General features: G+C 39.6%; 2 protein-coding genes across 6 annotated transcripts in view; both read left to right on the plus strand.

Annotated features, from left to right (window-relative positions):
* armc9 (armadillo repeat containing 9) overlaps positions 1-12,692 on the plus strand; it is a 30,692-nt gene extending 18,000 nt beyond the window's left edge. For 3 of the 5 annotated variants that reach the window (XR_014120071.1, XR_014120075.1, XR_014120073.1), the window contains 7 exons: positions 106-204; positions 553-662; positions 2,944-3,068; positions 4,631-4,733; positions 5,933-6,099; positions 9,221-9,402; positions 10,491-12,692. Coding sequence is in view for 1 of the 5 variants with exons in the window: in XM_027023432.3 (XP_026879233.3) it covers positions 106-204; positions 553-662; positions 2,944-3,068; positions 4,631-4,733; positions 5,933-6,099; positions 10,491-10,513 (627 nt within the window). In the remaining 4 variants the exon portion in view is untranslated. The remainder of the gene's footprint in view (positions 1-105; positions 205-552; positions 663-2,943; positions 3,069-4,630; positions 4,734-5,932; positions 6,100-9,220; positions 9,403-10,490) is intronic. The other 2 variants (XR_014120072.1, XM_027023432.3) reach the window with 2 other exon arrangements.
* Positions 12,693-17,802: 5,110 nt separating this feature from the next.
* Positions 17,803-21,373, plus strand: b3gnt7 (UDP-GlcNAc:betaGal beta-1,3-N-acetylglucosaminyltransferase 7). Its single transcript, XM_027023444.3, has 2 exons — positions 17,803-18,170; positions 19,208-21,373. Coding segments are annotated over exons 1-2 (1,227 nt in total). The 5' UTR covers positions 17,803-18,168; the 3' UTR covers positions 20,433-21,373.
* The last annotated feature ends 1,048 nt before the right edge of the window (positions 21,374-22,421 follow it).

Here is a 22,421-nt window from a genome sequence, read left to right on the forward strand (position 1 = left end):
TGGTGCACAACAGATATTTTGCATTTGTCTTTTTATGTTTAAATGAAACTGAGTTACTATATACCATAACTAACCATTTTGATGTGATCATGCCAATACTAACAGGAGGATGTAATGGAGGCAGATCTGGATAAGGAAGAGGTTCTTCAGCCAAATCCTAAAGAGCTCTATGGCGAGAACCTTCTGACCACAGAGTACTTGGGGGTAGGTCCTCAATTCGCACACACACAAACACACACACACACACATACACGCAAGCACAATTAAAACCATATCCAAAGACAATTTAGCACATAAACCAGTTTTTATCAAACCCCAATAAAGGAAAAGTTTGTGCTGAGATGGCTAATACACAGTATGTAATGATAACAAGAATGAGTATGGTTTAGCACTGAGTGAAACTGGTATGCTACTTCATGTTTGTGAATTTAGTCAGTATGTTTCTGCAAATCCTCACCTAACAACACAGCAAATAAACTAAAGTATATATTGGTATGGTAGGGCTGGGGTGAGTAATTGTGTGTATTTAGCTGTTTGTCTCTCCTGGTCTAGATCATGACTAACATGGTGAAAGCCAAGAGGAGATGGAGTCTCCACTCCTCTCAGACTATAGATGAGCCTCTTCAAAGACCCGTCACACCGAGCTCCCACAGGAATACCATGTAAGAATCCTCGTACATTCCTAGCTCAGACAAGACCTGCTAACGCACTCGAGACCGCTGTCTAAGAAACATTTTCATTGTTTCACTGGATTGTTTCAATGAATGGAGGAAATTGCTGATTATAGCAGCTTTTTTAAAAACCTAAAAAGGTTTTTCTTGTTGTTTTAAATGTCTTATTATTGAAATCTTGATGAGAAGACACAGACAGTAAACCACGCATTGAATAGTCATACATCATACGTCATTTACAATGTATGGACTTCAAGACCATTGCATTATACTGGATAAACTGGATTGAAGTATCCCTTCAGTAAAGGTCTGGAATCTGGAAAAAAACAGAAACTTACTAAGTGGGCTTGATCATTACACAACCTATGATACATTTATACTTGATAAAGAACTTTGTGTATCCCTGTTAAAATGTGACCAGGTATCAGTTTTTGGTGTCCTTCCATCTGACCAAATGGTTAAAATACATAACTACTGAAGTTTGAAATGTTTACATGAAATGTTTATTATAGCTGCAGCTGGAAGTAGATTCTAAGACTATATCTTACACATGGAGCTCAAAGTGATGGGAATTCCAAAATTCTGAATTGATAGCTAAAAGTGCAATCTAAATTTGACATTACAGAAGTTATGTGATCAGACTGCTACAGACATACTGAGTTAGATCATATACATGCATTCAGGATTACTGAACATGAAACTTTTGAACATGAAACACATTTGCAGATAAGTATATATATTTTCCAGAGTAAGCTACCTGTAAATACAAAAGCCAGTAAAAGCAGAAAGCTTACCTGAGAGAAGTTCTTCATGGCCTTCAGTCATAGTCCAAACTCGAGGGAAACCTGTGCACTGATTAAATGTAAGGCAAACCACTGTGAAATAACATAACACTAGCTGAGATCTTCCAACCCATGATGGAAAAAATAAAATCAAGAACTTTTTTGGCCCTCGAGGTCCAACATTTCTTTCATTTGTGCTCTGAGGTCAGAAATTTGGAACACAATCACATATATATGTATATGGATCACATACATATGAATATGGATATTAATTACTTGCCCAAGAGATTGTTAAAGTTGGTAGTGCACAACCTCAGAGCTTCCTTACCTTGAATATGCTGGCGTGTGATATTCTGGTAATTTGCACCACTTTTGTGATGTTAAAATATAAAACATTTCAGAGCTGACGTGTACATATGCAATATGAGAAATATAGTACATTATGCACAATATAATTTTCATGCTTAATGCAATATAATTCAAATGGCAGTGCAATTTTAATAAGGTATGACATACATTTATCATCATAAATCAATCATAAATATGACAATTGCAGTGAGTCTGTTATGTGTGTATTCAGTGTTTTAATTTATTTCTATATTCCTAGCGCAGCAGGTGAGTTCCATGTGAAAGATACCTAGCCTAATTAAAGGGAGTCCATGGCATACCATTATTTGTGTTCTCTGGACACAGCTGACAGGTGTCTACAACACCTGAGCTATTGTAGTAGCTACTTGGTGGTAAAAGTCTTTTTAAAAGATGACTTGCTAGTCATTCAGTGGTACTCTTTAAGGAAGATGATGTGGAAAAGGCATATAGGAGAAAGAATATGCCTGTGTTGTACCATTTAGGGTCTTGCTTACGTTGGTGGTGGCGGATTTAATGGTGGAATTGGATAGGGATTATCTACGTTAGTTTTTGTATGTGTGTGCCCTTAGAAATCCAGTAAACCCACGTAACATCACAGTTTGTTGTGTAAGTAAATAGCAATGAGGGAAAACCTTTAGCGTGTGTGTGCATAGCTTTTAATTAAACAAGAAAAAACAGCAATATACTCATGTCTTTATGCACAGTGGTTTCTACATACAGCGTTTTGATGCTTTTTCTATATGCACAGTACCATTGATATCACTACCAGTGTTGACTCTGGTTGATATAAAGCCCAAAGAGATTCTGCGTTCACTAGCCAGCTCCACCTCTCTTCATCTGTGTGTAGTGTTGTGAAATACATCCATCAGCCATTTGTGTGTAGCAATATTGCCTGCCCACAAATCAAACAGTGCTTTAGCGAGCGAACAGGATATTGCTCTTGGCTAGGGAAAGCCAGTGCCTCACACTTTTTCATAAAGACTGAGGTGTTAGGTGTTAGTGTGTTAGTTTGTTCTTTAATATTTGTTAATTTGTTAATGTTCCAATATAAATCTGATTTGTGGAACTGTCCGTGTGTATGTGTGTGTTCGTGTGTTCGTGTTTGTGTGTGTGTGTCACAGGGATGGCCGAGCTGCTTATGGTGAAGTGGACCCCTCCAGCCTGTTCCATTCCCCTATTACCTCTCGCCCCCCCACCCGTAGTGGAAGTCACACTAGCACAAGTGACTCCATCGGCTGTGCTCTGAGTAAGCACACACACATAGTTTATGCCATGCTCTGCTGAATCACCTACCAGCACTGCAAGCATTTCCTATGCAGTAGGTCAACAATACTAAGCATACACTGACCATCCACCTAACGTATCTTATATCTATCAGATTTTTCTGTTTTATGTCTATATATTTTACATGTCAATGTTCTGCATAAATGTATGCTGGCCTGTCCAGCCCTCTTTTGCACCGTGACTGTTGTGTTCACTGTAGCTGTGTGTATTTACTACTGCTTACCTCACAAAAAAGATGATTAAGTGGTATCTCCTACATACCCCCCCCCCCCCCACACACACACACACACACATCACCTGCCCTACCCCAGCTGCCCACAGGCTGAATATCCTGAAATGTTCATGCTAATTTCGGCATGTATGAGGATTAATCATGCATGTTGTTCTATGCAGAGCTAGAGTGAAACCCATTCTGAAAGGAGGGGTAGTAACTGCCATTATGAGCTAACTGACACTGAGCAGCATCCTTCCCAATCACAGACTTGCTGAATGTGGTTTGTGCTTTAGCCAGCTCTGACCCCATATACACGCAACATCTCAGCCAACTCTGAGAACTCTCGTTTTCGAGACCCCTTCGAAGTGGGGGCAATTTATTAAGTGTGTATGTGCCATAATTTCAGATTTCAGTCATATTAAGGTGTGAGTGGATTTGTAAATGTACTATTCAGAAAAACTTTACCATTTGGAGTTTTGAGAAGGTGAGCTTTAGCTGTCCTCTGTTGGCTCAGGCCTGACCTTCCTCAGAGCATGCAGAGGTGAGGACTGCTATAGTCCAGGGGTACACTACTGTGAGCGTTTATGGTTCCGTGTCCCTGGTCCCAGTGGCTCCCAGTAGAATACTGCAAAACACTGAATGTCTCTGTGTGTTTATATATTGGAAATCTTAGAAGAACTGTACATTTCTTTGTATGCTTCTAAGTTTCTTTGTTCAGAATTTGGCCTTTGTCAGTTCCTTGTTAGGTTTTTGTCAGTTGGCTGTGTCAGATTCCTAGAAAACTGAAAAAGTTTTTCGTCATATTTTCCACTGAACTTAATGACCATATAGTTAAATGTACATGTCATTGTGATAGAATAGTGGCAGCTCAACACAATGTCCAGTCAGAGAGACACACCCTGATTTTGATTTGACATTCAGGACTATGAAAGCACGGCAGGTGCATTCAGCTCTTGCCAGTGGGAGACTTTCTGAGCTGCAGGGCTCATGGTCACACTTCACTCCCATTTCCAAACTGACACCCATCTCTCAGAGGCATGTAAGCAACACCCAGGGGTGACTTGAATCTGTTGTACCAGCATGAACAAGAGTGTGTTTGTGTCTGTTTTCTTGAGTGTTTGTGCACATGTTTGTTCAACCAACAAACGAGTTGTTTCCTAACTCTTGTTCTTTTCTTGAACCTTTTGGAACTCTCACAGAATGCGTCACACTTCCTCATGAAAGCAGGTGTGTGTTAATGATGTCAGTGAAATGAGAAATGTGTTTGTGTGTGTGCGTATTTGTGTGCGCGTGCATGTTTGGATCTGCAGACTCTGAGTGCTGGCGTTACTCTCAGGAGTCTGGGCTTGAAGGTTCCTTAGTAGCCAGTGCCCTCCTGACCAACAGCCACGAAAGCAATGGCCCCTCACAAAGGTGGGTGTCACTTTACACAGGCACATACTTACCTTCCTTCTGGCAGTTGGCGGCAGACAGAAGGGAGACTTGCGGCTGGAGTGGGACATTTCCCACAGCCTTCAGCACAGCTGCTCTGGAATGAGAGCATGAGTGGCATGTCTGCAGTCTGTAGTTCAGCTCAAAAAGGGAAGGAGAGAGGGGAGAGAGAAGGACTCAAGACCGGGGGAACGTGTAAGAGGAGAAAAGGTCTTAGGGAAGATGAGATTGAGGAGGGTAGAGGTGTGATGGCAGAGGAGAGGGGAAGGTTTAGAGAGGATGGGAAAGGGTAGGGGAGAGGAGAGGAGAGGGGAGGTCTGAGGGAAGGGGGGGAGAGGTCTCAGGGAGGGGGTGGGGGCTGGAGAGGGGAAGTCTCAGCTGAGGGGTGGTGTGGCTAGAGGGGAAGTCTCAGAAGAGAGGGGAGAGGTAGTGCAGGTTGACCCAGCAGTGGCTCTACTGTGGTTGTGACATGCCTCTTAACCAGCCCTGAACAAAGGGCTGATTGAGTTGGACTGGGCCATGCCACCCAGGAGAACATGACTCCTCCTGCTTTTGGCTATATTGAGCTTGGAGACGGTACCCTCGCCAAAAGCACATTGCGACCCTCCCAACATGCATGGATCTCAGAACCCTTCCTATGTGAAAGATGTGTAGTCCTGTGTGTGTAGTGACTTTGCTGGTGTTTCATTAGAGCCCCTCAGGCAAATCTCCAGCTCAGCTATCCCTGCATGAGTTTAATTCATGCCTAGAGCTCCTTTACCTCTGGACTTACTGAGTCTGTCACCTCACCCTTAGATACCAGTGAGCTGTGGTGGTTTTCTGGCAACCCTGCACTCTCACAGTGCTTTATGTGTCTGCACTGTGTGCGTGTGCGCGTGTGTGTGTGTGTGTGTGTGTGTGTGTGTGCGTGTGTGTGTGTGCGTGTGCGCGTGTATGTGTGTTCTGGTTTCCTTCTTCATGCTGCGGTGAGCATGCTTAGACACTATTTTTCTCATTCATGCCTGAAGTCAAATAATCCAGATTTAAGACTAATGCTGCATCTCATGTATGTCATTTACAGACTATAATTTCAGGCAAAATCACAGTGACACTTATTGCTTTAAATTAATCGTCTTGCTTGCCCCATGATGGATTTGCACACATAACAAGTGGCTTCTTCTCTCCTCATATCTCCCCATCAGTGACCTCATCCCTGGCTTTGTGGGCCAGCCTAAGGTTCAGCGTATGCCTAGTGGTCATGCAAGCAGTGAGGGCCGCTTGAAAGCCCCCTTGTTGGGCCCCCAGTTCTCCAACAGTGAACCCCAGCAGAGCAGCAGCAGGCCAGGCAGTGCCCCTCTCAGCACCGGCAGTGAGTCCTCCACCCATACACCACCACAGAGTACCTTGCTCCACTCCCCAACCTACACACTACAACTCTCACTGCTGCAGTCACCACTGGGGTTGAGTTATAATGAAATATAAATAACAGCAGTGAATTTACAAAATATGAAAGTGAATTATCTGTCCATGATTCATTTTGAAGATATTCAGAATAGTCAGTTTCTACTTTTTGGAGAATCTAGTGCAGGTCTATAAGTCTTTGATAAATAAAGTTTAGCAAGTAATATCTGGTCAGCTTGAGTAAGAGGTTTAATGTATTTTATTGTTTCAAATGGGGTATATGGCCAAAATTATGTGGACACTTGACCATTCAATTCATTTCTATTAATATCAAGATATCACTGGCAAGCACTGAAGTGCAGACAGGAAGCAAAGCAAACAAACACAAAATTTATTTATATAGCGCTTTTTACAACAGCTGTTGTCACAAAGCAGCTGTACAGATGTCCGAGTCCAAGCCCCAATAGAGCAAGCCAAAGGCAACAGTGATGAGGAAAAACTCCCTAAGGCTGAGAGGAGTAAACCTCAAAAGGAATCAGGACTCAAAAAGGGGAACCCATCCTCGTCTAGTTGACACTGGAAAGCATGACGACATGGATGAAATAAGCAAAAATAACAACAAAAGTGAACTAGGAATAATAATCACAGCAAGTGGGGGGTATTATGTTGACATTATAGTCTCTAATGTCTAGGGCCAGGTCTTGTGGAAGACCAGCTCGAGTCCTGTATGTAGCATATTTTCTAACAAGCCCTTCTAACCTCTTTGGCTAGGGCAAATCAGAGACACCATCTTTCCTTCAGTGCCTAGGAAGTGGGTTGTTGGAGCATATCCTCAGCTGCTATCCAAGAACCCTGGGAGACATGCATTATTGTTGGCACCATGGCCAGATGCTAAGGACAGTGGCTGAAATCATCCACATCGATAATATCTGCTGCAAGAAACCCCACCCTGAATACCAGTTTATCATATTTATCAAGGAGAGGAGCCCCATGTAACCACAGCCAGTGCAAGCCTGCTGGGAAAGCAAGGGGACTGGTAGCTAATGGTAGACCTGGGAGAGCAGCAAATTTCCTGAGGCCATCATCTTGACAATGCTGAGGCCAGAAATAGTTCTGCTTTCAGTAACACCTAAACATGTGGTGAAGCTTCTGAGTTGACATTTCCCTGGAAAGGGAAACTAGAAAAGGCATTTGATTGGAAGAAGGGCAAGTATCAAGATTAGGTGAAGTAGTGCCATAGGAGGGTGTGGCAGGCAAAGTGTATGCCCATAGACGTGTACTGTAGAGGGTTTGCTGATTGGCCCCTCAGCAAAGCCCTCAATCAATTGGATATTTGATTGACAAAAAGGCATGTAAGTGTGCACAAAAAGGCAGCCATTAGGAGATCCACAGAGAAGGCCTCAAGATGGCTGTTGGGTGAGATGTGGCAGAACGCCCAAAATGGAAGTTTGTCATGCCCAGCTGGGTCACACATGTGAGATTGTATGATGCTGAAAGACCCAAAACAACTGATAACCTCAGGAACATCGCTCATGATGTGTCTGAAAGCATTGTAAAATTAATTATCCAACTTGCTCAAACATGTGAACTGAATAATTACAATTAGGATGTCCGCATACATTTTGCCCAAATAGTTAATTAGTTAGCTAGTTGGTTAGATATATTTTATATAGCACATGTAGAACCAATGTTCCTCATACGTAATGGACAGAATATTTCCAGCCAACCATACTCCATACACCAGTCTCGTTTGTACATAAAACACATTTACACTACCACCACAACCAGGAATCAGGCTGTAGTCAAGAACAAGCGTAAGTGTGTGTGCACTTAAAATTAGATTAAAATTCCTTTAGTATATTTACACACACGTGTACGTGCATGTGTGTATATAAGCATGTGCATACATATGGTTGCGTCTCTTGTTTTTTTTGGGGGGGGGGTTTACGTAGAAACCAGCATCAGCTTTGTTTATATGTCTGTCCATGTTTGTTGTTTATTTTGGTGAACTCTATTTTGGAGTTCCCAGAGCTGAAGGTGGGGCTTAGCACACTTTATACTTGTGCTCATGCCAGTCAAAGATTTCTGAATGAAGCAAGATTAAGCTTTAGTTTTTGTGCAAACAGATGGATTCACAAGTATATGCTCTTCCAGTTTGGGAAAGAATAAATCTCATTTTATTATCCTCATGGATGGCCTTAAAGTGTTCCCTCTTCAAAACAACCAACCAAACACACAAACCAAAAAAAAAAAAAAACACTTTTCTGAAAGCACTCCTTTATGTGTGTATGTTGTGTTTTTCCTTTACTATCAAAAGTGCAAAGTTAACAAGGAAATAGAAATCTATATCTGGAGCTGACGGACATGTTAATTAAATGTATTCATTATTGCATCCTGTTTCCACTCCATGTGTGGTTTTAGTCTGTAAACAGGGTTTTACCAGACGTACCATTTGGCCAAAGGGTTTTACTCTAGCATTCTCTGGTTGACCCTTGGGTATTGGTTATGGTTTGTTTCTGGTCCCCCCCCCCCCCCTTTTTTTTGTTTTTTTTTTTCTCAAACCAATCACCATTTTACTTTCTGTGAATATGAATGAACAGCTACATACTATTGTTAGGTGACAGATTTTAATTATAAAAGTAAATTATAGGGCCTGAAGCTTCCTGCTTTGTGGGCAGGGAACTGCTCATTTTAGAGCACTCTACAGCCTAATGTCTTACACATAGTGGCTCTGCCTGCCTGTGCCTTCTACAAATCTAATGTAAGTGTCCTGCAGCCTCACTTGTAGATCCAATATGCCCTTTACTGTCCAAAGAGGATTTTGTCTGTAGTGAATTTAGATAAGTGTTTTTTGTTTTTGTTTTTTACCATTTATGAATTTAGACACTGAAATACTTTGACTATTGTATGTTATTGTATCAGCTATTTTACGGGAACTCTTTCTTGTTCACTTCTAAGTTTCTTTGTTCCAGTTTAGCCTTTGTCAGTACCCTTTGTTGCCTCTGAGATCCCAGGTAAACTGAAAACTGAATCACTGTCATTATTCTTGACCTTTTCCTCATATTATCCACTGACCCTATTACGTACAGAGTCACGTGCATGTGAGCATGTGGGAACAGCAGCAACTCAGTACAGTCTACAGTCCAAGAGAACACACTCAAGACTATGAAAGCAAAGCAGGTGCATTCAGCTCTTTTGCCTTGCTGAGCTGGAGGGCTCACGGTCACACTTCACTCCTGTTTCCAAACTGACACCCGTCTATCAGTGGCATGTAAGTGAAACCAAGGGTTGACCTGAATCTGTTGTACCAGCATGAATTAAAATGAATCTGGATAATATGGCCAAACCATTCCACACAGGCAAGTTCTTTAAAATCCTTCTAAAACTGCAACATCAAGACTATTGTCACTTCACTTCCAGATTGTGGAAGCGTCACAGTTCACTTTAGAAAGATGTTTCTTAAACTTTCACTTTTTAAAATTTTATTATAGTTTGTGCAGTTTAACATATGAAGAGTAAATGTTCACTGCCCTGTCACTTCCTGGCATGAGACCCCAGAAAGTTCCATCATTGCACCCTCATAACCGTAGTGTGCTGAAGAGTGAAAATGAAATAAACAGGGCTGGGTAGTAACATGATACATAAAATGGCATTATGTAATCAGACTACAAAAAAATACTGTATTCCTGTATAGTTACAGAAAAACGGAAGCAATTTGATTACTGGTATATTTCAAAAACAGGGTATTTATTAGCAGGATTGCATTACAACTTAACAAGGAGGACTTCTTTTTTATTTATTCTTCTATTTTTTACCTTTTCTAATAGTTTTGTTCAAATGCATGAGCATTGAATGTAGGCAACATTTATTTATGGGTTTGCTTCCACCCCTGGTAGGTCTTTGGGCCTTTTGCTTCATTTCTTTGCAATATGTAACTTGAAACTGATGTACATTTGTGAGATGTATGGTGTTTGGTGTTTGTTTGTGTGGTCTAAGGAAAACCACTTATAATGGCTTCAGTCACAGTGTCTGACTGCTTCAGCGGATTTCATGGCCAAGAGTAGTGAAATATGTTTATTGCTTATATAGTTTTACTAATTCATTTCCTTCTCAGAAAGTCTGAGAAAAAAAAAATTATTTACAAGGTTCCTGGGAACCTGCACTTTCAAAATGAATAAAATTCGTGTAAACAACCATACTTTTTTTTTTTTACTTAAAACACATGCATAAATGCTTGTGCATGTACTCCCTATATTTATGGATATTATATGCCTTTGTAACTGATGGTACTTGTGCTTCTTTAAGTGTAGTGAGGAATTTCGGGAATCCCATTCTAATGCCTAGATTTCTGCCCTCTAGGTAACCATTCTAACAGGAAGTGAACAGGGGCCATTTGGGCATGAGAAGTCTGTCTCCCAAGGATAGCTTCCTGTAACACCATACAGACGTTATCAGGGTCAGGCTGACAGAAGGAGCCGTGTGCCAGTGGGGTGGAGGGTACAATGCATGCAATTGTGGCTGAGCTGTTTGAGCCTCTGCCACTAAGCTGCTCTGTAACCCAACACACTTCAGCAATACTCACAACGAACACTTTTATTATGCCAAGCCCCCTGTCCTCCACAAAAGGACACACCTCCCTGCTCTTTCATTTGCATGACCCATCAGCCAATACCTTGTGCCTTGTCACTTTATTAAAAATGTAAAATGCTTTTCTAAGTCTTTTTTTGTGTGTGATTTAAACAGAAACCATTATTGTAATACTATTCTGCTTTTTTGTGTTTTTATTTGTTTTGCATTGTTTATGTTGCATTTTCTCAATTTTTAAATGTGGATTTATCCCTGTTATTTTAATTGAATTTAGTTTTTTTGTTAGTTTTGGTGGTGGTTGGGATGTCTAGAGGCTTGTCAAGTTGTCCGTTTTCTGAGCAGCTCGTTAATGACGACACTTCTCAGTCCCAGGTAACCATCACACTGGGACTTTCCTGTTTTCCTGTTTTCCAAAGCACACGAGCAGAACATGTGGTCCCCAAGACTGAGCTTAAGAGCTGCTGGGTACTAATCATTAAAAGAATCAGAGTGAAAAAAGAGATGGCCTGTCTCTGATTCCTTAACAGTAGCATTGACCACTGGTTTGTTGGACATTTTGTAGGGTTTTCAGTGGCTCAGTGCATTAATTACCTCCTGTCCAAGCTCATTTACATGTGATCATGTTTATTTTAATTATTCCTCAAAAAGTAACTTAGAAGTATTAATAGAATTATGATGTTTACAACCACTTAATTATTTAAAAAAAACTTAAAAGCCTTTGAAATTATAGCAATTTATCTGGATGAGGGCCCTGTTGTACTAGTTTATATACAAAGAATGGGCCTGCTAGTGGCAGCTTTATGGTGCCTCTAAAGCTTGTGGCAGTGGGACAGCTAGTTCTTTGCTAGATAGCCGAGACTTTATATCATTTATGAACATTAGTGTGAACTTGCACGTTCACTCACTTGAGAGCTGCACCTGCCTTTCTGCTAATGATTTGTTTGACATATACTTAGTGTTCATTCCAGTACAAATCAGATAATGTGCTTTGAGCTTTATAAATCTGTTGCTTGGCATAGCTAGTGTTAGAGTGTGTCCAGGTAACCACTACACTCACTACTTGTAGGTATGCAATTAGAGTGTATTACCCTTTTCTTCCCATGTACAATTGATGTTTGTTTGCTATCCTCCAGTTCTTCAGCAGTTGTCACTGCACTTCTATTGGCTGTATATAGTTGGGCAACACACCACTCTTTACACAGATATGACAGTAACACCTTTAAAAAAAATAGCACTGTACGATAGACTCATGCCACCTCAGAACTCACTACCACTGCTTTGGTGAGAATGAATGATCTGATCCCAAATAACATCTAGTCAACAGTGGTCCTGTAGTCCTCGCAAATTGTACATGATAACAAATGGGAACTATTCTGTAACTGTACACCTATAAAATGCAGTTCTAAGATAGATGTATGTAATAAAGTGACCCTTGAATGTAGGTATGCATTTCTAATAAAGTGCTAGAGTGTAGCTACAAAGCAGGCCTTTATAAGGAAGTCATTAATTATATAGTCAATAAATTGGAAACTAATTCAAAAGGCATTCAAAAATTCAAAATTCAAAAATGTTTGAATTTAAAGAATGCAGTCAGATCTGTTAGGGGGTTGAAAACATTAAATTACTCACATTAAGAAGAGTGTGTCATTGTGCCACACTTTATGAACGGGTTTTACAGGGTTTTTTTAGGTTTTTCCAAGTCTTTGCAGGCTCAGAGCTCACATACACATGCAGCATATGTAGGGATCACATTTATTACAAGAGCCTAAGGCCCAGAGACCAAGATAACCACCATGCAGCTTCAAACTTCCCCATCAGTGTTCTTTAGTCAAACCTTGTCCGTGTGCTTCTTGTACTGTCAGCTTTCTGTTTTTAACACTCACCATTTTAGTTGTTGCTGTGTGAGGTCTAAAATATTTCTCTAGACATGAACTGTAATATTTTTGTACAGTAAATAAACTGCACAAACTTGGATCTTATTGTCTTTATCATTGTTTAAAAAGATAATCTGTTCTTAAAATGATCAGTTTGTAAAGAAAAATGTAAAAAGGTGGAGGCATGGTAGCTTTCCTAATAGGAGGAAAGAGGTGCCAGCTCTAGATGTGTGTGTGTGTGTGTGTGCGTGTGTGTGTGTGTGTGTGTGTGTGTGTGTGTGTGTGTGTGTGTGTGTGTGTGTGTCATTGAAACACAAGGTGGCCGTTGTCGTGCATTGTGCTGATATAGTGAGATGGCTGGTTGCGTTGGCTGTGTGGGCAAAACTCCCAAATTTTTTACAGGAACAGCTACACACCCCTCCATTCTCTTTGTCCTGTAAAGCTGTCAGGCTCTGTAGGGAAAGCAGAACCTGCATCCTGCTGTGTGACTCTGCTAGCCTCACCAGCTGCACATCTGTACATGGCAGGGGGGTGAGGTGACATGTGACCAGCAAACACCAGCCTGGGGAGGGGGGTCTCGGAGGAGAACGCCTTTTGCTCTGCATGATGTGTGTTAAAGTAGGAAAAGGAAGTAACTGCAAAAAAACAAACTGATTCAGAACTAACACTTTCTTGTCTGTCTCAAAGCAGCTCATTCTCATGGAAGTTCAACTATTCAGACTCTGGGGCAGTGTGAAAGAGTGACACTGATATAGAGAGTGTTTATAAATATAACTTTGAATGTGTCAATTATATTCAAATCACATGTGGAAGAAGGGCTCGCACACACAAGCACATATTTACAACTCCAAACAGTTGGACTGAATGCTCTGGTAGAACTGGTAGTGACTACATTAGGTGTGCACTATGTGTATAATTACATATACTAAATGAAGGACAATGTGAGGAAACAGGCAGTGTGAGCTAAAGAGGCAGTGTGCAGGTGGCTGCAACTATGACCTGTGATTGGCTCAGCACTCTCAGAGATGGGGAGGAAGAGGGCCAGTCAGTATGAAAACAAACAGGCACTCAGGGGGATAAAAGCAGTCACAAAGTGGAAAGATTACACTCAGGGAACAAAAATGAAGAGAGTGATATTGCAAACCTATTTATTTGAAGCACTGCAGGGCCTATTGACAGAGTAATGTGTTTTGTAGCACTAAAGGCCTTGTGGTTGCAGCAAGATGTGTGTGCAGCGCTGAGAGCTCGGGGCCGGCCCATGCTCATGAGGGACAGGACATGTAGCGGACCTGCAAGGTCATTGGAGCTCTGTCATCTGCGTCTATCTGGACACCACCAGGTGTTTTAGTGATAAAAGACAACGGCAAGTCACAAGCAACTCTTTTTTTTCCCCTCTCCTCTGCTCTCCACTCCCTCACCCACCCTTCTTTTCTTCTCTCGTATTCTGTCAAATATTTTATTCAAATAAAATATTTTATTTCTCTTCATTTACTTTTTCACCTAAAACAGTTTACTTCTGTTTACCTTTATGTAAGACATATAATTTAAGTTTTGATCTGGTCTAACATCCCAAGGTATACACATTTACAAAGAGACTCTAAAACATGCCCAGTCATCATTACAATGTGCATACAGTCTGTAGCTCACCTAATAAAGCAGGTAGAGTTATTATATAGACTAAAACGCTAACGCACAACAATCAATGTTTTAGTCCATGTAATATCTCCCTGCTTTTCTCACTCTCGGTGCCAGTGTGAATGTGTCTGTGCTGCGTGTTTGTGCTGGTTTGTTCATAACATCAGTACATGGGGTTCTGTTTGTGGTGAGCAGCAGCCTTGAATACCATAATGCCATCATCTGCTCTACACTTCACTCAGGCAGTAAAAAGATAAGAGCATATTTGACCTTTGGATCAATTCAAAAGTGTGCAATGTGGCATACCTTCCTGTGGTCCTTCCTGAGCTGTCTCTGATTGACACAAGCATAGATAAAACACAAGCAAGCCCAAACATCCCTTTTAATACTGAATCACGGTGAGTCAATAAGTTCATTCATACTATTCATGCTAGACTATTCACTCTGTGCTTCAGAGATGTGATGGGAAATGTCCATTTGTATACATATGTATACATATTGCAACTATAGAAGCAGATTTTTGCAATAAATATTTATTTTAGCTATAAACTTCACAATAAAGTAGGATGAGCCTTCTGATAGCTACTGTTACCTGTGGTTAATGTAAATTAAGATGTAAATGAAGTCCACTCTAATGACTCTTACACCTGCTGCTCCAAGCGGGTGCCATGACGGAGTGAGCAACAGGATAGTGAAGGATTTATAAACCGGAAACAAGTCACCACAGTTCATTATGGTTAAATGAAAAACGTCACCAGAATGAACACAAATGTTGAAAAGCAAGAATGAATTTTTATGGACCACACTTTCACAGCACAAGGGCAATTTAGGCAAATGAAAAATGGTAAAATTAATAATAATAATAATAATATTATAATAATAATAATAATAATAATATCCAGTGCTACAAATGTGAATAAAATTTTATTTAAAAATTACACAAAGTATGTGTATCCTTTTACAAGGATGTTGTAATACTTCTTCATACCCCAAATAAGTCTGTTGTAAGACATTGTGTCCCGTGGTTCGATGCAGAAGGTTATAAAGGGGTTTCAGCTGTGAGGTCTCTCAGTTTACCAGTGTTGCTGTTTAAAGCACAACAGGCCTGCTGCAGGGTTAAAGGCGCTTGAACCACAGCTGAAGATTCAGATGTGCATTAGCCCATCAGGCCACATGCTAAACTGCACTGGAGGAAAACATGCTCTTCTGGCAGACGGCCAGTTCATCTGTGAACGTCTCTCCATGTAGCATCTTCCTTCATAGGTGAGAGGCTTCACTCTTCAGTCAAAAACACTCATCTTAAAATAGTTGTATGTCTGTTAATGTTTTAACCATCTTTTGAAATTTCTGGCTTTAAAACAAGTGGGGAATCATTGATTGTTAACAGTGTACTATTTCTTTGTTTGTTTCAGCAGCTTGATACAACATAATCACGTTCTTAATTCAGTCGTTAAATTGTTAAATTGAATACGTGATGTAGTACATAGATGTAGTACATAGATATAGTAGCCTTTTCTGTTTTTCAGTGTACGAATAGTTTCAACATTAACGACGTGACTAAATCACTATAAAATACAATACAGATATGATTATCATAGAATTACTAAGGAAACGCATTTCACTGTCTTAGAGCAGAATAAAAACATGCCAAAGTTTTCATAAAAACTCAAACAGTTGTTTAGTTATAACTCTTAAAGTTAAATATTAAGTTAATACTGTAAATTAATTAGAGATTATTTTGAAACTAAGATTAAAGGTATGGAATTACAAGACTGGGGGAGTAGTATCTGGACCAGGTCCTTTGAGTGTAAGGGATTAAAACCAGAGATGGGTCAAAACATACACTACAGGTGTCCAGAAACTCTCACAGGTGCTCGTGAATGTGGAAGAAATAGTCCAGTGTTCACAGCAAGACCTGCAGGGACACAGTTTTCCCATCTTACAGCAACCCACTTAACTCTTGACAGGTTTATTGATAGGTTTAAGAACTGAATCATGTGTTATGGCAGTGCTATAATCAGTCTGTCTCCAAGGCTAAGATTTACAAATGGTGAACTGGACAAACAGGGTTTTTAAAATGGGGTGGTGATGTATGGGAATTCAGTAATTAGCCTACAGAAGGACAAATAATGTTGAAGGGAAAGATTTATTTAGATTTTTCACATCACAACAGGAAGCTTGATCTTGGTACTTTATTAACTGCATGATAAAGAACAAAAAATATGAGGCTAAATAATCAGCCTTAAGAACACAGAAATGTTTACATGTTTGACCTTACAAATCTGAAGGAATAATCAAAGTCAAAAGCCTACATGATTATCAGAATATGAATATTTCTTATTTCATAAGAGAAATATTTAGTATGTTTATACACTCAGACACAGACACAGCGTTTAAGATTCACCCTTTTATACACTCAGACAATATGTGAAATTATTTTAATGGCCGAATGGTCAAGTGGAAATAATCTTTTGGACTCAGATGATAATTTTATTTTTAATGCCTCTATTCTTTGTAACCTTATAATGGACGAAGCCTCTCAAATGTCCTCTAGTGCTCAGGAAGCACATAACCAAAGCACATATTGTTACGTATGAAGTAATCTAGTTAAAAGTAAGCTTTAAAGTCTAACTTTAAAGTGTATATGGAAACCAGTTTTCTAAATTTGACAGGAGATGGTTTTGGGGCAGGGATTAAAAATCTGCATATGTGTGACAAACGTTAAGCAGTCAATGAATCTCAGGGCGTTAAATGACTCATACAGTCATGTGGCCAATATTGCAACCTCATGGTGTTTTCATGCAACATTAACTGGTCAATTAACATCAGGATCATAAATGCAGGGTGCTGGAAACAGGCTCCTTCTCTCCTGATCCTCCAACTGTCCTGAGTCAGGAAGCTGCAAGGCCTTCAGTACACTGGAAAAAAGAGTTTGAAAACAGGAATCTCCAGACTTCAGCTGTGTTCCAATTCCTTTCTTCCTCTCCTTCTCACTGTTTCCTGATGCACTCCTACCATGCTACTCAAAGCCATGTGCATCCTGTCACTTTTTTGGGGCGCTGTTCCTGTTCTCCCCCCACTCCATGATCTACTCACTTCTCCTCAAAACACACACACATGCATGCACACACAAAAAAACATGTGCAGGGTAGCAAGCGCATTAGTGACATGCTTTTCTGCTCCTACAGAATGAGGAAGTTCGGGAGTGTTAACAGCTGTTGGGGGCAGACAGTATTTGTGCTTAAAGAATGTGGAACCCATGTCCATTTGAGAAAATTAATGGGTTTTTCTCACAGGTCTGAGTGCTTTAAGAAAGAAAAAGGCAAAAAAAAACAACATTCCATACTAATGGAAGAGATTTATATTAGATTAAGTTTTCTCTATATAAGATTTTTCTCTCTCTCTCTCTTTCTTTCTATCTTTCTCTTTCTCTTTCTTTCTTTTCCTCGCTCTCTCTCTCTCTCTCTCTCTCTCTCTCTCTCTCTCTCTCTCTCTCTCTCTCTCTCTCTCTCTCTCTCTTAAAACAAACTCAGTAACTTTCTAAGCAGAATTTCATGGTTAAGAATAAAGTCACGGGTAAAAGTAGACTACCGTGTTAAAATATGTTTAAAACTGTTGTTTGTGATAGGTATGTTTTCAACAAAAGGTGAACGATGCATCGCCGTATGAAATCTTATTTGGGATGGGGTCCTTTTACACGATCTACATGGAAACCTGGGCGTGTGGAACTTTTTAGCGTTATATGGGCGGATACATTAGCTACGCAGTCTATGCCATAAAAGACGGTAATCGTTAATCAGTAAATGGTTACACAGAGGCTGTGCTTCAATACACATGACTTTTTTACACTGTGACAAACGTCGGATTGCTCTGCTTTATCCATCCTTGGCATAAACAGCTCTGGCTTATATCGCAACCTAATCAAGACGCAACGTCTCAAAATGTGAGTTCTGCTTAATTATTATATATATCTATGTATTTATTTGCTGATAAAACGTGGTCAGTGAATTGTATATAGGGAACACAGGGCTAACGCTGACTTGAAGGAAAATTTTAATTCGCTTTTACCGACATTAATTCAACTAAATATTCAGTTTGTGTATACTTAGTGTAGGCGTATATCGTTTAAAACGTATGGCAATATACTAATCAATTAACTTACGTAATTGATATCTGCATATATAATTATCAAATAGTAATACAGCTATAATATTATCTGTATTTCCGTCGACAGTACCGTTTGCATGCCAGGCAAAAATTTTAGAATCATGAGTTTTGATAATGGGTATTGTCAATTTTATTCCGAAGAGTAAGGAAAATATTTATATATTTATTCGTCAAAGTCACATTTCACATTTCAAGCAGACTACAGTCACACTATTAAAGAGGAATTACAAATAGTTGGTAGGATTTATTTACGAATTTTCCTTCCTTGTACTGGGGATCATGAATACAATTATTTTGTGGTCTGGTAAAGAAATGGTATATTTTTATATTTGTAATAGTAAGTAAATCTATTTTTTGTATAGCACTTTTGTAGACTGAGTCACAAAATTCTTACAAAATTCAATAAAAAGTAAACAAAATAAAGCGCAATCCCTGACCATGGACGAAAGGACATGATACACCTACGAAATATTCACTACATGTAAAACATCAAAACTCACTGAAAGCAAGAGAATAAAAAGAAGTCTTAAGAAATTTCTTAAAAATGTGTCCAGAGTTGGAATTTTATAAGTATAGGAAAATCATTCAAAATTTAAAGTGCCTAAAACCCTTGTTTTCATCTAACAAACCCTTATGTTTTATATGCGAATGAGTAATATAGTGTTATCTTCTTTTAAAAGAGGGTATTTTAACATTACCACTAAAATGAGGCTGGAGGCTGTAGAATTATGTAAATTATTAGTGGATGTAATCTGTTCAAAACAGCTGTGATCTTAATGTTTTTTTTTTCTTTTTTTCCCTCATTTTCACAAGGATGACTACCAGGGACCGTTGGCGAGTGATCAAGACAGTGGGCCTGATGTTCTTATTGGCTGTGGTGATGCTGACTGTGTTCCAGAGAGGCAGTGGCCGAATGAACCAATTTCAGATAGAGCGGCACCCCCCTATGGAGGCCCCAGCAGAGAGAGCCACTCTAAACAAGGCCTTTTACATTAGCCCTGAGAGCTTCTGGAAAGAAGACCACAAAAGACCGATGGCCACCACAGAGGAACCCTTGGTCACACTAGCCAGAAGGCCCAAATCCTGGGATATCACTACCTCCAACTGCAGTGCCAATCTAAGCATCTCTTCTGTAAGGTGGTTCACCGGCCTGGAGGAAACCTTTCAGCAGTTCCTGATCTACAGGCACTGCCGCTTCTTCCCCATGACAATCAATCACCCAGAAAAGTGTGTGGGGGACGTTCACCTGCTGATGGTGATCAAATCAGTTATAACACAGCATGACCGGAGGGAGGTTATCAGGCAAACATGGGGCAAAGAACTGGTGATGAATGGCAAGCGAATAAAGACGATCTTCCTCCTGGGCAAATCCACTAATAAAAAGGAGAAGGCCAACCACCAGAAGCTTCTAGAATATGAGGATTACATCTATGGGGACATTCTGCAGTGGGACTTCATGGATAGTTTCTTTAACCTCACCCTAAAGGAGACCCACTTTCTGAAATGGTTCTACACCTACTGTGGAACTGTTCCATACATCTTCAAGGGAGATGATGACGTGTTTGTCAGTGTAGAAAACATCCTGGAGTACCTAGAGAGCAGTAAGAACATTAAGCACCTCTTTACTGGAGATGTACTCTTTAAAGCCAAGCCCATCCGGAAGAAAGAGAACAAATACTACATTCCACAAGCTTTGTACAATAAGACTTACTACCCCCCATATGCAGGTGGAGGGGGATTTCTGATGGACGGCCCTCTCGCCCGCAAGCTGTACAAAGTATCCGAAACACTAGACTTGTTCCCTATTGATGATGTTTTCCTTGGCATGTGCTTAGAGGTGCTTCAAGTCACCCCTATAAAACATAATGCGTTTAAAACCTTCGGGCTCATGAAAGACAAAAACAGCAAGCTAAACAAGGAGCCATGCTTCTTTAAGAGCATGATAGTGGTACATAAACTGCTCCCCCAGGAGCTCAAGGACATGTGGAGACTAGTCCATACTGACCTGATTTGTGCCCAGAAAATGGAGCTCCTATAGCACAACCTGAGTGAACAAATAAAAGGAGGACTGATGTTGAAGAGGAGAACTGTGTTTTAAGTGTACTCAAATAAACATGCTCCTTTTTTGAGGAGATTTCCCAACGATTATGTACTTATGTATTGTAGCAAATGGGAATGAATGGTGTATGGTGGCTGTGTGAACTGAAAGATATTTATGGGTGTATGAAATGTTATGTTAAATTCATTGAAGTGAACTAAAAAGGACATACATAGAAGACATTTTGCTGCTAATTATGGTTATGTTGAGTACTAATTTCGATTATCCCAGGAAAAAAAAAAAATTGGAAAAAAATGTTTTGAATGGCCATCTTCTGATATGAAATGTCTCAAAAACAGGAGATGCAAACTGTCCTACCTCATTTAGTCTTAATGTTTGCCCTGAATGTGAACATTTCATGGCTTTCACACATCATGCTTATTAGATTTTGCAATACCCACTGTCTGGTTATGACAATAATCTCATCTTAATATGGACATAATTTTCAAGATCACCATTTCAGACTTGCTTTGTTTGAATGATAAAAAGTCTGAAACATTTAATGTGCCCCAAACAGAAGCTTGAACTTGGCAAAGGACATCTTTTATTGCATATTGTCAAATGTACAAAAAAAAATGAAATGTATGAACTGTATACATTGATTTAAATGTGATGAAACTTGTGAGTTGAATCTGGTAGAGGTATGTTAAAACTGTGAAACACGGGGCTGCTGATACATATGATAAATGAATTTAAGAATTTCTTCTGTTGTCAGGGGAGGGGTTTAGGTTATTTTGATATTCAATTCTTCTTAAAAATACATACCTTTTTAAAAAATCTAAACTGTGTAGGGTGAGTGACTTGAAATTATCTAAATTGAACCTGGGGACATAGGAAAAGAATGTGGGAAATTATATTTATAAATAAAGCTTTAAAAAGGATGTGTGTGTGTCCCTGTCTCAGTTTGGAGAAAATCTTAAGTCCTACTGAAATAGGCAGGTCTGTGTGCATTTAGAAGAAGTGGGTGGTAACGTTTTGACAATTTACTGTATTTGTAATTCCTAAACATGAACAGTATCTATGCTAATTAGAAGTCCATCCTGAACAGTGAATAATGAACAAGTTTACATAACATTGGTTTTCTTAAAATCCTAGGCACTGGGGATGCACTATCCAGTTTATAGTTTATATCCAGTATATATAATTTATAGTTTTATGGAACCAATGAAGTCTGGTTCAGATCATTAAGATCCTTCTTTATATTTTGCAGTTCTCCCTATTATGTGGTAAAGACTTTCAGAAACTGTGACTATTATCTAGGGAATCTATATATAATGGTGAAAAATTCAAAAAGTGCATCACAGAATAGCTATTTAGAATAGCTAATAGCTATCAGAATAGCTATTTGCTCTTCATTCAAATTTTGTAGAATCATGGTTCACAGACCACTTCAGAAGGATGTGGATGAGTCAGTGGACCTAAAGAGGCCATAAAAAGCCCTGCGTGAAAGTAACATGCAGGTGCCTAACACTCAGACATATGACAGCAATCTGCAGGCGTCTAACACATGGGCTTCTAACACTCAGACACATGACAAGCTTCTAACACAGGTGGCAGGTGAGGGGAAGCTAAGCAGAATGCAATGAAGAGTACAACATTCATCTGGTATAAATTAAAGAACCAAATTACAGAACATTTGATGCTAGAATTTATGCTAATGAATGTAATGGGGGGGAAAGCAAATCCAATAATCCAAATTTGTTGTTGTTGAGTATCACCTTACTAACTATTATATTATTTCTCTCTGCAGTCAAATGGAGCTATGTTAGCTATGATATTCATGTCTCCTATTTACATAGATATTTACATGTTATACCAGTTCCTGGAAAAGCACTATCCACCTGCTCATTGTAATATTGCTGGCTGAGTTTTCTGTGGTAAACTAGACCATGAATGAATACATCTGAATTATGAATTCTGACCATCTCT

The sequence above is a fragment of the Electrophorus electricus genome, chromosome 26 (assembly GCF_041902795.1).
Source record: "Electrophorus electricus isolate QZ-2024a chromosome 26, ASM4190279v1, whole genome shotgun sequence".
Taxonomy (NCBI): domain Eukaryota; kingdom Metazoa; phylum Chordata; class Actinopteri; order Gymnotiformes; family Gymnotidae; genus Electrophorus; species Electrophorus electricus.